The following is a 12780-nucleotide window of genomic DNA, read 5'->3' on the forward strand; positions in this document are numbered from 1 at the left end:
CTTGCCAGGCCCACATGCAGAGAGCTGGCTGGCTGCAGCACCTGCACGGCTTCACTGAGCAGCGTAAAGCTTCCTTGGAAGCAGCGATGCTCATCTTCGGACTGCGCGTTGTGGGCAACGGTTTCTGCTCCAGTGGGACCGTGGCAGAATGAAGGAGGTGGCAGTGTGAACCGAGCCTCCTGGAGACGTGCGCTCAGCAGCTGCACGGTGCTGTTCCATGCTGCTCTCTGGCACCTATGCCCAGCTCCCTTGCTTTGGACCTCCTCAGCTATTGAGGAGCTGGAGCTGGGACCAGCTGCCTTGCTGGTATTAAGTCATTTGTTTCTTTCGTTGTCGGTTCTCAAAGAGCACGTTCTGGGGGCGGAAGAGGCGAGACAGTCATAAGTAGCCTCTCTGGGTCCATACCCAGATCCTCTTTTCATACTCTGCACTCTCTGGAGAAATTCAGAGATCAACGCTGACACAGGGTTATTTCTAATTGCAAAGGTGTGTGGGTGTCTTTTTACTCATTTCAAGGCGTTTCTTTCTTAACTGCACTCTCTGGGGTCTTGCTGCAGAAAACATCTGTCTGCCCTGACCCAATGGAAATGTCAAAGGGGGACAGGCTTGGAGGGGGAAGGAGGCAAAACAAGCGATCTAAATACCTCTCCTCTGTCCTGCCAATAAATCCGAGCAGCAGTGGGTTCAGAAGCTGTCTGCATCAGAAATGCCCTTGAAAACAACTCGCATGGAACTTCCCAGGTATCTCTTAGATAACTCCAGTGTCCACGGCAAGGACTCTTGTGCTGCATAAAGCAAGCGAAGGACTAGATGCAAATCCTAATGATGCCAATGGGATCAATGCACCCTGAATCCCACCATGGATGACCCATCATCCCTGTACCAGTGGGAGAGCAGAGAGTTGTGCAGCTTTCTGGGGTGCTGACAGACTTCTGTGTGGGGTTTCATGGGTTTTTCTCTTCCTTTTTAATGCGTAAGTGGCTTCTCAGAATATTCCCCTGTAGTGGAAATACCCCTAAAGCTCACAGCCTGACATGAGATTCATGCAGCACTAGATGGAAGTCACTTCAACTAGACCACGTATGTTTTCTGTCGGCGTCTTGTCTGAACCAGGGAACCCAAACGTGAACAAGGAGCTGTGAGATTATTTTTTTTTTTAAAAGCAAAACCAAAGGGGAAAAAAAGCCCCAACCACAAGCGCTGTTGCTGGGGAGTGGGAGCGTGAGCCTGCCTCCGTGCGACTGAGTCGCTTGTCTGCGCATCTGCCAGCTGGGCTTTAACCACCTGTGTCTCCTCCATCCGGCAACCTCAAGCGTGGGGCGTCCATGCAGCGCCGCGGGAGCCTCTCTGACCCCCGGGAGCTCGCGGGGGTGGCGGTTACTGGGGCTGTGCGATGGTGATCGGGATGGAAGAATGGAGAGGGACCCTAAACTTCCTCGCATCTGCGCGTTCCTCACGCTGTGGCTGCAGAGAAAGCATCGAGCCAAGCCCTGCAGCCTGCAGCTGCCTGCCCCCAGCCAGCTCTCCAGCCCGGTCAGTACTGCCGCTAGCTCGCTTTGCTTCACTTGGTGTTGCTGGGTGCTCATCCAGGCGGGCTGATGCTTCGGATGGATATTTGGATCAGTCTGGTTTGCTTTTCTTTTTCTGCCTTCTAGAGTGGTTTGCTGAGTGGTGCCATTAGAAGAAACTTATCTCGGTGCCAAGCAAAGCCTGTTTGTGCTGCAGCTTGGTGTCACGCAGGTGCTTTTGTGCTGGAGGCTTGTTCTGGTGTGCTGTTAAACAGGCTGTAGGAGCTGGCCCCCGGAGTCCGAACTGTTGCATTGCAAGTTACTGGATGAGTCCATGGGAGGAAACCTCCCTTGTGTCAGCAAGATGCCAAATGGCATCTCAAAGCTTTTCTCAGAAAGCTATCAACAATGTCTCCGCCGATGCCACTGTTGGTCTAGTTGGCATGTGTGTTTGCTGATGTGGTCTGGCTGGCAGGCTGCATATGCAAATCTTGGCTGCCCTGAGATCCAGCCTGGGCTGCTGAAACCACTTGCAGTTAAACACAGTGGGTCTTGCTGTTGGCCAAGGTGAAGAATTCCCACAGCTGTGAAAATATGTCGCTCCGCAGCTCCTGAAGAGCTGTGGTAGGAGGTTGGGTCCAGATGCCTTGGAGGTGGATACAGGAGTTCATTTTAAACGTTTCTGCCTGCATAGGTGTGTGATGCTACAGGGTGAAATATGCACGGTTGTACCAGTGCTGATGCTCTCTAGACCTGGTTTCTAGTGCTTTCATGAAGATGAGGGGGAGGGAAAGAGCCTACAACTTCCACTGGTCCCATCCCCGGGTCTCTGCCTGGAGAGCTAAAGAACATGGAAGGACTAGCAGGAGGAGAGCTCTTGGCCAACTCCCGCTCAGGCTCTTGGCCAGAAGTGGGAAGCTGTTCCTAACCAACAGCTGTCTGCTGTGGACTAAGCCTCCAAATGAAACCAGAAGTGTAAGGTAGCCGATTTAAGCTGGGAGATCATATGGAACAGGAAAACTTGATGTAACAGGGATTATAAGATCTTTCTTGTCTGTGTTCACTGAGAGCAGCAAAAGGCAGGGTAACACAGGGGGAGCTCCCGTCCCCCTGCCGTCTCCCCGTGCTCGGGCTGTACGTGCTGCACCGCTGAGAGCGTGGGCTTCTCCGCTGGGTCTTGGCGCCTGAATAATGCAGGATCTTGAGAGAGCAAAGCTACCAACGTGGAAACAAAGCCACTTTCCTCATCTAGAGAAAAGCCAAGCACGAGAGCGGGAAGGGAAGGGTGCTCAGTGCAGGTACGCAACCACATCCGCGGGCGCTTGGCAAGGCCACAGTCCCCGAGAAGGTGGTGCGAGGGTGGGGAGTGGGCTGGGGCGCAGAGCAGAGGCAGAGCCTGAAACCTGGTTCCGGTTGTTTTTAAAAGCTGCTTTGATTAGGTGGGTTCCAGACCAAGTATCTGAATAGTTTCAGAAAACAAAGCATAACTTTCCCCCCCCCCCCCCCCAGCTCTGCAAGGGGAAAAACTAAAGAGTAGTTCCAGCTTTCTGGCAGCCTCTGATGGCCACATCTGCCCTAGGGTCAGAGAGCAGCCGAGTTTAATGCCCTTTAGAAGATAATTGCTAGCCTTCAGGTCCAAATAGCAGCCAGCCAGTGTTTAACACTGGATAACGTGGGACTGAAGCGCTGAGAAGCCTGGACTTGCCCTTACAAGATGTACAGCTACAAGGGATTTCTGGCCTGAGTAAGCTTCACGTCTATAGAAGTGGGAAGTTGAGCCCAGCCCGCCCTGTGGGCTCTCCCCGTGGTCAGCCAGGAGAGGGGCTGGAGCAGGTCAAGCTCAGAGGAAACCTAAATACAGATACACTGGCTAGGTGTGATCAAGAGAAGTAGAGGGAAAGGCAGAGCTGGAAGACTGGTAGTATAAAAAGTGTCTTTGTATTTGGGATGCAAATAGAAAGCAGCACAAGGTGTTTCTGATGAGCTGAACTCTGGGTCTATGCACCAGAGGTATGGATAAGGTTTGCTGGGGAAAGGAGGTGTTTCAGCATCACCTCGGGGTCTGTGGCTGTTCTTGTGTGCTGGCCCAGCTTTGTTGGTGAGTTTATTCTAGATACTGCTGATTAAATCTCTTTCTTGTCTATTTTTTTTTAAATAAAAGAATGTGTTTTAAACAAAACTTGTGCCAGAGACCTTGGCTTCCCCTCAATCTTCTTGAAGGCTTGAGTCTGTTAAAGCATCATCTGTATGTGCTGAAGATGCACTAAGACTTATGTTGCAGAGTTGCTCAGATTGCTGAGCAGATGGGCTCCAACATGTCTGATTTTTGCCAGCCCTGGCCGTGTTTTGACAACAGAGACGTATTTTTGTGTTGTGGGATTTTTTAGTGGCATAAACACTCATGTTTTTGCCACCAGTGCCTTAAAAAGGAAGGCGCTTTTCAAGCACTCTCTGAAATGCAGTTCAAAGAAGTGCAACACCTGCGGTGCAGGGAGCGGAGCCTTTGGGGAGAGCGCTGGATATTTAATGAGGCTGCCTGGTGCAAGCCTGCTGATCACTTATTCCAGATGTTGAAGGCAGGAGTTCCCTGTGACAAGCACCAGCTTTTATGGTTCTCTCAGATGTGGTTCCTGTGAGTCTGTAGCTACAATCCTTGTTCCTTAATCCGATAAGGCTTCCTTTCTCTTCTTCAGGAGCATATTCTCAACCAACCACGTCCCCTCTTTTCCAGGGCGAAGGTGTTGTGAAAGAAATCAACATCACGCACCACGTGAAGGAAGGCTCCGAGAAAGCCGATCCTTCGCAGTTTGAGCTCCTGAAGGTGCTGGGACAGGGCTCTTTTGGCAAGGTGGGTTCACTTCGTCCTATGTGTCACACCAGGTAAATTGATGACAAAAGGGACTGTCCCCAGTGAAACCACATTCCTGATTCCCACCAGATCATGAGAATCTGACTGACGAGCCCACTTAGCAAATGGTTGCTTCTAACTTGAACGGCAGCTGTAGTGATGCTCTCTCAGTAAGGGCCAGCCTGTATGTACAAAGCTCCCCTGTAATTCTTTTTTCAGATGATCAGGAGAAAGGAGTCGTATCGTGCCTGTGCGTGCAGGTGTTGCGCAGGGCAGAGGGGCCTCCGGCAGCTCGCTAGCTGGCTGCCGAGCTGTCAGTGGGATTGAGGACTTGGAGGACTCGGGCATGTTCCTCTCTTCTCAGAAGTAATGCTGTGTGCATCTGGTTTTGGCCACTGTTTATGGTCCAGTTTCCCTTCTGTGAAGGGGGAAGGAAGTAGCCTGTAACTCTTATCTATTTCAATGTGTAAATAATCCAGGTCTCTTACACACCATCTGCTCACACATTAAATCAACTTCACGTCAATCGGTTACCGGCGCTAACAGTGGGGGCCTGAACAGGACTGGGTGCTGTTGCCTGGGCGAACGCAGCAGTGGCTTTATGGAAAAGAAAGGTGGTGTCTTTTTGAAGCTGCCTAAAACCAGGTGGAACGGGACATCAGGGAAGGAAGTAAAAATCCAAAGAGGATGCAGGACCTGAATAATAAGGAGTTGAACCACCAAGTCACCAAGGGGCTTTGTGGTACATTGAAGCATCAGTGCTCCAAGTTGCAGCTCCCAGGCATCAGCCACAGCCCCAGGGGAACTGCAGGAGTGAGCAAGAGGTGTGCAAGACTGGAGAGGAGGAAAGTGCAGTATAAAAGCACGAGTGCTGTAATGGCTGGAAATAGGGGGTGAGAGGAGTCTACGCACAGAACTTTCCTGAAAAACCTCCTGGGGTTTCACATGGAGAGCTTGAGGTACATCTTAGCAGTCCTGTGGCCAGCTGCTTCATAGGGTTACCACAAGGTTTGCCACTCTGGGAGGCATCCAACTGCTACTGCTGACATTTAGTGCTTGGCTAACGTGGTGCCCTTCTGCCTCAGGTTTTCCTGGTGAGAAAAATAACACCGCCAGACAGTAACCACCTCTATGCCATGAAAGTGCTCAAGAAGGCGACATTGAAAGGTAGGAGACTTACAGCGATGCTTTTATCCTCCATGATCTAAAGAGCACTGGGGAAATGTCACAGCAGTCACTGCTGGCCCCAGGGTGATCTGGGCGAAAGAGAGGTATCCTTATCTCAGCCAAACAGCCTCCTTTTCTTTCCAGCTATAAAACACCCTTGTTGCAGTGATGGAGGTGGGAAAAGATCTGGCTCAAGCTGCCTGGTACTAAAGGACTTAAGGCTGGGGACAAGACTTGACACCAGGGTACCGTGTACCTTTTTCTGTGTCTGAGCTGTTCCTCTCTCTTCTACAGTGCGTGATCGATTAAGGACAAAGATAGAAAGGGACATCCTGGCTGATGTAAACCATCCCTTTGTGGTGAAACTCCACTATGGTGAGTGTGGAGCCAGTTGGGACAGTGGGAGAGGGGCTGCAGGCTCGAACAGACGCTGACTGCTTTTAAGCACAATAAAGAAAGATGCTACTACAGGCACACCTGCCATGAGCAGGTAGATGAGCATGAGGCGTGCCGCAGCAGGCTGCTCGGAGGATGCCAAGAGCCTCTCGTAGTCCCTAACAGGCTTCTGGAGATACCTGCAATGGAGAAGAGGCCTGGATCAGTCTGTGTCCCTCTGGAGCCTTCACAATCCCCGTAACCCAAACCGTTTCCTGGAAGGGTCTTTGGTCCCATGCCCACTCTAGCTATTGAATGGGGAACAGAGCATAGACTGGGAGAAGAGGTTTAACCATCATGTCCTTGGAATTAAAACACTAAATCAGGAGAAACTGAGAAAGCAGGGTTAACTTGTCAAGCCAGAGTTTGGCAGGATTAATGCCCTGACTCTGAGAAAAGCGAGGACAGCTTCTTTGCCTGTAAAGTGACCAGTGCTTCTCTCAGGGGAAAATAGCCCTTTCAGTGGGGCATCACTGGCTGAAAGGGAACCAACACCCCATATAAAAGGAGGATTTTCTGCAGTGCCCGAGCGCTGCTGGTGAGCTCCCATTTCAACTTCACGGACAGGCTATCTCATTTACCCCAGATAATTAGCCCTACCTGTGTTTAACCTAGTAACCACGCAGGGCATCTGCACAACTGGAGCCATTGGGATTTAAGTGATTAATGTAACACCATGGAGCCCTCCCTCAGCGGAGGGGTCTGATTCCTGCTCCGGCTTGTGTTTCAGCATTCCAGACAGAGGGGAAGCTGTATCTCATCTTGGATTTCCTCAGAGGAGGTGACCTTTTCACTCGGCTTTCCAAAGAGGTGGGTATGCTCTGGCATCTTGGTGGGCTGCTGAGGCTCTCAGTTCATCTGGGCTTAATCGCCTGGAGAAGCAATTGACCCTTGCAAAGTCTCTGAGAGGGGTGGACACGACCTCCAACCTGCTGCTAGCCCAGAGCTGGCAACAGGAGAGGATGGCTCAGGAACCCTGTCCTCTGGCAGAAAAGCAGCAGCGCAGGAGACAGGTCTCACGTCCACAGCAGCTTCTGCTGAGCATCACGTTAAGGACGAAAACAGGCGAGAACCACGTTCTGCCGCAGTGTTGGTTGGTTGTGTTGCCACGGTGGGAGAGGGCCAGGGCAGGGAATGGGAGGGGTAACGAGAAGTTGTGCCAGGTGAAGACAACTGGGAGCATAACCTGGTTAACATAAATGAAGAGTTTTTTAAAAATGTGTCTGCTGCTTAGCAACCTTGTTTGTTTTTTTGGCGTTGCTGCTTAAGTGATACTTTATGATGGTGGGCGAAGCCTGGGAAAATCAGGTATGAAAGGGCAGAAGGGAAGAACATGGATGTGAAGGGTCTTGCGTGAGTGCAGCAGAGGTGGTCCCGCTGCCGGCATTGTAACCCCGGCGCCTGTCCGCTGCTTCTCCCTTCCTGCAGGTCATGTTCACCGAGGAGGACGTGAAGTTCTACCTAGCAGAGCTGGCTCTGGGGCTTGACCATTTGCACAGCCTGGGAATCATATACAGGGATCTCAAACCAGAGAAGTACGTGCGGCACAGCTGAGGCAGGGAACCGAGTCCTTCAGTTCAGTCCCAAGCCTGTTGTCAGCAAGGCGCAGCTTTCTTCCACAAAGGCAAAGCTGAAGGATGCCCGTAGGCCAGCCGGCTGGGAGGCGGCAGTGCCAGTCGACAAGGCTCTTGCTCCTCAGATCAGCAGCTACGGCCAGGAGGGCTGTGGAGGCAGCATGTGTGCACCACATGTCTGAGCAGTAATCCTTGGCAGTCTCCAGGCTCCAGCTTTAAGCAATTGAGAGCCTTTGGAGGAAAAAGGCACCGAGCTGGGCCTCTGCAGAGACACATACCAGCTGCATGACTTGGTTATTCTCACCTGGGGTATGTTGGGGATCAAAGGTGCTGTAACCTGTGTGGGTGAAGTTGAGGGCCTGGAGAGAAGGGAGCTGCGCTTTGTCCTGCTCATGTCTTGGTGCTGGAGCTTAAAGCACGGGGAGAAGGGACAGATGACCTTCCCCTCTGGAATCTGGGCGCATCTCAGACCAGCCTCTGCTGTGTGTGCTTGTTCTCACCAGCCCTTACTGCAGACAGTAACAGCTTGGTTTTTTCATTCATCCCGTAGCATCCTCTTGGATGAAGAAGGGCACATCAAGCTCACAGGTAAGGAACCCCACAAAAGCCTTGTGCTCCAGCAAAGTTGGTTCTTGAAATACAGAGCTTCTCTTGGGCCTCTCTGCTCTGTGTGATCGCTCAGAGCACGTGGGTGCATGCTGACAGTTTTTCTCTTATGTAGATTTTGGTTTGAGTAAGGAGGCAATAGACCATGAGAAGAAAGCCTATTCCTTCTGCGGGACAGTGGAATATATGGCACCAGAAGTTGTGAATCGCCAGGGCCACTCCCACAGTGCTGACTGGTGGTCGTACGGGGTGTTAATGGTATGTACCCAGCTAGTGTGTTTGCAGACCTGGCTTAGCAGCTGCTCCGGCAGTAGCTCTGAAACACCCTCACGTCAACCTGCACGTCCAGCAGATGTGCTGACCTGGGGATGTTCTCCAAGCTCCCCGAAAGGGCTCTGCAACAGGTTGTCCAGGCATCCAGCCGGGGACGCGTGTTGGTCAGGGGAGGCTGAGCTCCTCAGGCGGCTGTTCCAGTGAGCACTGGGGTGTGCAGCGTGGGGGTGTGCAGCGTGGGGGTGTCCGTCGGCCCCAGCGCTGGCATGTTGGCGTCTGAGCAGATCTGGTGCCACCGTCTGGCGGTTGCTGAATGCGAGGGCTCCCGCAGGAGCAGGCGCTGGTTTCAACATGTTCCCACTGCAGACCTTGCGAGCCAAGCTCCTTCTGAGAAAATATGATGTCTGCGATCCTTTTTAGAGCTAGGCTTTTGATCGCTCGCAAGCTTTTCGCTAGCTTTGGCGAGCTCCCAGGTGAAGGTGCAGTGGGATCTCTGCAGCCCCCCGACTCGCTCAGACGTGTGACCTCCCCTTCTTCTCCTTCCCTCCCAGTTTGAAATGCTCACCGGCTCGCTGCCCTTCCAGGGAAAGGATCGTAAGGAGACGATGACCCTCATCCTCAAGTAAGAGGAATTTCTCTTTCATGGATGTGCAGGAGGCGGGCTTCTGCTCTTTCTCTGAGCGTGTTGTAATTTGGGGGGTTCTCGCAACTTGATGGCATTATTTGGCAAGTGGGTTTGTATCAGCAGTTAGTTTGAAGGGCGCAGTATAAATGCCAAACAGATGATTGTACTTTCAGGGGTGGAGGTGCTGCAGCCAGCTTGTGGGTTGACTTCTTTAAACCTGCAACTGATTGCATAACTTCCTCTCCAGAGCAAAGCTGGGCATGCCGCAGTTCCTGAGCTCTGAGGCACAGAGCCTCCTGCGAGCCCTTTTCAAAAGGAATCCCGCCAACCGATTAGGTAAGACATTTTTTTGGTTTCTGAGTACACCTGATGCGGTATCGGGGCCGCTCGCATCCTCGTGGGTCAGCGGCGTGTTCGTACTTGCGCTCGGTTGATGGGCTGGGCTCGTTACAGCCGGTTTTCCCGTAATGCCTGGCTGTGTTGCGTACGTGGTAGCCGTCGCTTTGTCAGTGGTCCTGATCTAATGCAACGCACTCCACGGGTGCATCTTTCAGGTTCTGGACCGGATGGGGCGGAAGAGATCAAGCGCCATCCTTTCTACTCGACCATTGACTGGAATGTGAGTGTCAGAAATATCAGAGCAAACTTTGACACCACTCAGCACCAGTAACGCCGTTCTGCTGACTGCAGTAACAGCACAGTCGCGATGCTTGCAGACTGACCAGCTCTGGCCAGCTACCAGTGGTCAACTGGCAACTGTGATCGGCGCTACCGGTCGCTATTCCATCTGTTCCGATAATCCTTCCCAAAACTAAGTTCTGTTTGTCATGGGAATAACCGTTTCATGCGTGAGTTGCCTATGATCTCACCTTGGTACGGTGCAGGTTTTAACTGGGGTTTGGCACAACACGGATTGTCTTGCACAAAGTGGGAAGGACTCGGGGAGACATTTCTGGCAAGGAAATACCTTGTTTTGTACAGAGAAGCAGGGCGATAACTGATCCGGCATTTCCCAGTTGCTTCTGGCAGCTCCCTACTTCACCACACTTTTCTTCCCTGTTTTCCCTTACTTTTTAAAGAATTTTGAAGATTAGTCTCTCGATGCTTTTGAGGCACCCAGCAAGCTGCTAGACCGAACCTCCAGCAACGCTAGTAAAGCTTAGTTCAAATTTTTGCTTCAAGAAACAATTTTAAACAGCTACTTGTGGGAGTGCTGGGATACGAATGTCATCCTAAGGCATCTCCTCTGGCTGTCCCTGGGGAGATATGTGTCAGCAAAGCCCTGATGGGAGTTAGGAGGAGGTGGAAGAGCCTGGCGAGGTAGATACGTCATGGGTACTGCTTTTGGAGTGGGGCCAAGTTTCATACAGAACACCTTTTTTCATTGATTTAATATATGGTATAATTTGTAGTATTTCTCCACAAACTGACTCAAAAGCACCCCACCGGCCAAGAAGTGTTCCCTCAGATGCTGAGCTGCAGTCAAATGCTAAGACACAGAGCTGTTCCTGGTTTCACAAAAACCTCTTCTTGGCCTCTCGTTCCTAGCAAGCCTTTGCACCCTTCTGAGCGTGTACGAGAGCGTTGATCTGTCGGAGCAGTTTCGAGCTGTCTTTGTTTTGCAGAAGCTGTACCGCAGGGAAATCAAACCGCCCTTCAAGCCTGCAGTAGGCCAGCCAGACGACACCTTCTATTTTGACACAGAATTTACGTCACGCACACCAAAAGGTTTGCATGGATTCACTCAAAGCTGCAGTTTCCTGTGCGAAATGATACTATACAGCTTAATACTGGTTTGCTGGTGCCGGCAGGGCGAGGTTTGCCTCCTGCTAGTGCTGCCAGCTCCAGATGGTTGCAGCACTGAGGAGGTGGCCCAGACATAGATATGTGGGGTGTTACGGGGCAAGCTCGGTGCTGCGTGGTGTGGCTCTCGCCTTGAATAACTTAAAGAGGAGCCACAGCTCCTGGGAAGCAAGGGGAAGGCTTCTGCTTCTGCGGGGCTAGCCCCCTTCAAGATGTCTCTCACCTCCTGTTGCAGATTCCCCAGGCATCCCCCCCAGCGCGGGGGCCCATCAGCTCTTCCGAGGCTTCAGTTTTGTGGCGACCGGATTGATGGAGGACGGCAAAGTGAAACCTGCCCAGTCACCCCTACATTCGGTCGTACAGGTAAAAAGTGGGGTCAGAGGAACAACTGTCGGGAGCTGCAGTGATACTGCAGAGTGGGTCTGCGGGACCTCTCTACCATCTGGAGCAGAGCTAACGGGAAGCCTGAGGCAGTGCCGTTCTCTTCTGAATTCTTGCATCCCGTTGTTCTTTCATTTCTATTGACTGTCATGTGCAAAGGTCATCAGGGCAATGGGAGTCTCTCTGCTTTCTTCTCCCCAGGTGGACCCGTGCTAGCGGGAGGTCTGGGTAAATGCCCGTGGGCTGAAAGGTGCCACCAAAATGCACCATGCCTTTAGTGCTAGATGCAGATAGCGTTAGCCCACTGACCTATATCTGCCTTGTTCTCTTCTCTTCCCTCTCTCCAGCTGGGAGGAGAAGCTGTGGGATGTAGCAGACAGCAGTCTGTCAGCTCGCTCCGTGTTGCAGTTAACTCATCACGTTGCACAAACCCTTCCCTGAACCCTCCCAGCTCATCGACTCTGCTCTCCTCTTGCAGCAGCTGCACGGCAAGAACATCCAGTTCAACGACGGCTACGTGGTGAAGGAGGCAATCGGCGTCGGCTCCTACTCAGTGTGTAAACGCTGCATTCATAAAGCAACCAACATGGAATACGCTGTCAAGGTCTGAGACTTACCATCTGAGCTGAACTGCCCCGCCCCGTTAGATTTCCGTTTGTCCCCATGACCAAAATAACATCCAGGAATGCAATTGCTTTCCCTGCTTGCGTAGGGTCTAACGGACAATTTCTGTGCTGCTGTGCATGTAGCTGCACACGCTTTTTCACCCAGGAGTAGCGAGGAAGAGGTGTTCCCCCCGTCAGCGGGAGGAAAGTGTCTCACCTTTCTTTGCAAAGTTTGCTGTGGCTATGTCAGCTCTTAACACATAAGCCAGACATAAAACTTTGGGGTCTGGGGACACAGAACTGATGAAGCGACTTTTTTTAATAGAGCTTATTGCTAAAGAGGCCAGGGACAGGGAACGGCTATAGCGCAGGATCTCTGCAGGGCTCCAAACACTCAGCATTGCTTCTCCGTACTCCTGCAGGTTATTGACAAGAGCAAGAGAGACCCTTCTGAGGAAATAGAAATCCTGCTGCGATATGGGCAGCATCCAAACATCATCACCTTGAAAGACGTGAGTGTAACTTGAACGACTTCTCCTGTATTTTGGTTCAGGAAGTGCAGGCTGGTCTACGGGGGGGCACAACGCAGCTCCAGCACGGGCAACCCCATGGCCCTGCTCGATGTATCGCTCCAGGGTGGGGAAGCATCCCCAGACCCACCACGGCGTTGCTGGTTTCTGTCTGCTTCTTGGTGGTAGAAGTACGAAGGGGAAGATCTGGAAGCACTTTTTGGTTAACCCTTCTGTATTTGCTTTGGTAGGTGTACGACGATGGGAAGTATGTGTATCTGGTGACTGAGCTGATGAGGGGAGGGGAGCTGCTGGATAAAATCCTCAGACAGAAATTTTTCTCGGAGAGGGAAGCCAGTTTGGTCCTGCACACGATCTGTAAAACGGTGGAATATCTGCATTCCCAAGGGGTGAGTGTAGTTACATCTGTTTTCCTGGGAAGCTGT

At 51.9% G+C, this 12780-nt stretch overlaps 1 protein-coding gene across 7 annotated transcripts in view; it reads left to right on the top strand.

The window, feature by feature from the left end:
• RPS6KA1 (ribosomal protein S6 kinase A1) overlaps nucleotides 1–12780 on the top strand; it is a 45072-nt gene that overhangs the window by 25870 nt on the left and 6422 nt on the right. For all 7 annotated transcript variants that reach the window (XM_064471263.1, XM_064471266.1, XM_064471268.1 and 4 more), the window contains 15 exons: nucleotides 4240–4356; nucleotides 5442–5523; nucleotides 5818–5898; nucleotides 6689–6768; nucleotides 7387–7493; nucleotides 8083–8120; nucleotides 8254–8396; nucleotides 8963–9033; nucleotides 9284–9372; nucleotides 9591–9655; nucleotides 10662–10764; nucleotides 11075–11202; nucleotides 11699–11824; nucleotides 12248–12337; nucleotides 12586–12744. In XM_064471263.1, the coding sequence (XP_064327333.1) occupies nucleotides 4240–4356; nucleotides 5442–5523; nucleotides 5818–5898; nucleotides 6689–6768; nucleotides 7387–7493; nucleotides 8083–8120; nucleotides 8254–8396; nucleotides 8963–9033; nucleotides 9284–9372; nucleotides 9591–9655; nucleotides 10662–10764; nucleotides 11075–11202; nucleotides 11699–11824; nucleotides 12248–12337; nucleotides 12586–12744 (1479 nt within the window). The remainder of the gene's footprint in view (nucleotides 1–4239; nucleotides 4357–5441; nucleotides 5524–5817; nucleotides 5899–6688; nucleotides 6769–7386; nucleotides 7494–8082; nucleotides 8121–8253; nucleotides 8397–8962; nucleotides 9034–9283; nucleotides 9373–9590; nucleotides 9656–10661; nucleotides 10765–11074; nucleotides 11203–11698; nucleotides 11825–12247; nucleotides 12338–12585; nucleotides 12745–12780) is intronic.

The sequence above is a fragment of the Phalacrocorax carbo genome, chromosome 22 (assembly GCF_963921805.1).
Source record: "Phalacrocorax carbo chromosome 22, bPhaCar2.1, whole genome shotgun sequence".
In the NCBI taxonomy this organism is placed as follows: Eukaryota; Metazoa; Chordata; class Aves; order Suliformes; family Phalacrocoracidae; genus Phalacrocorax; species Phalacrocorax carbo.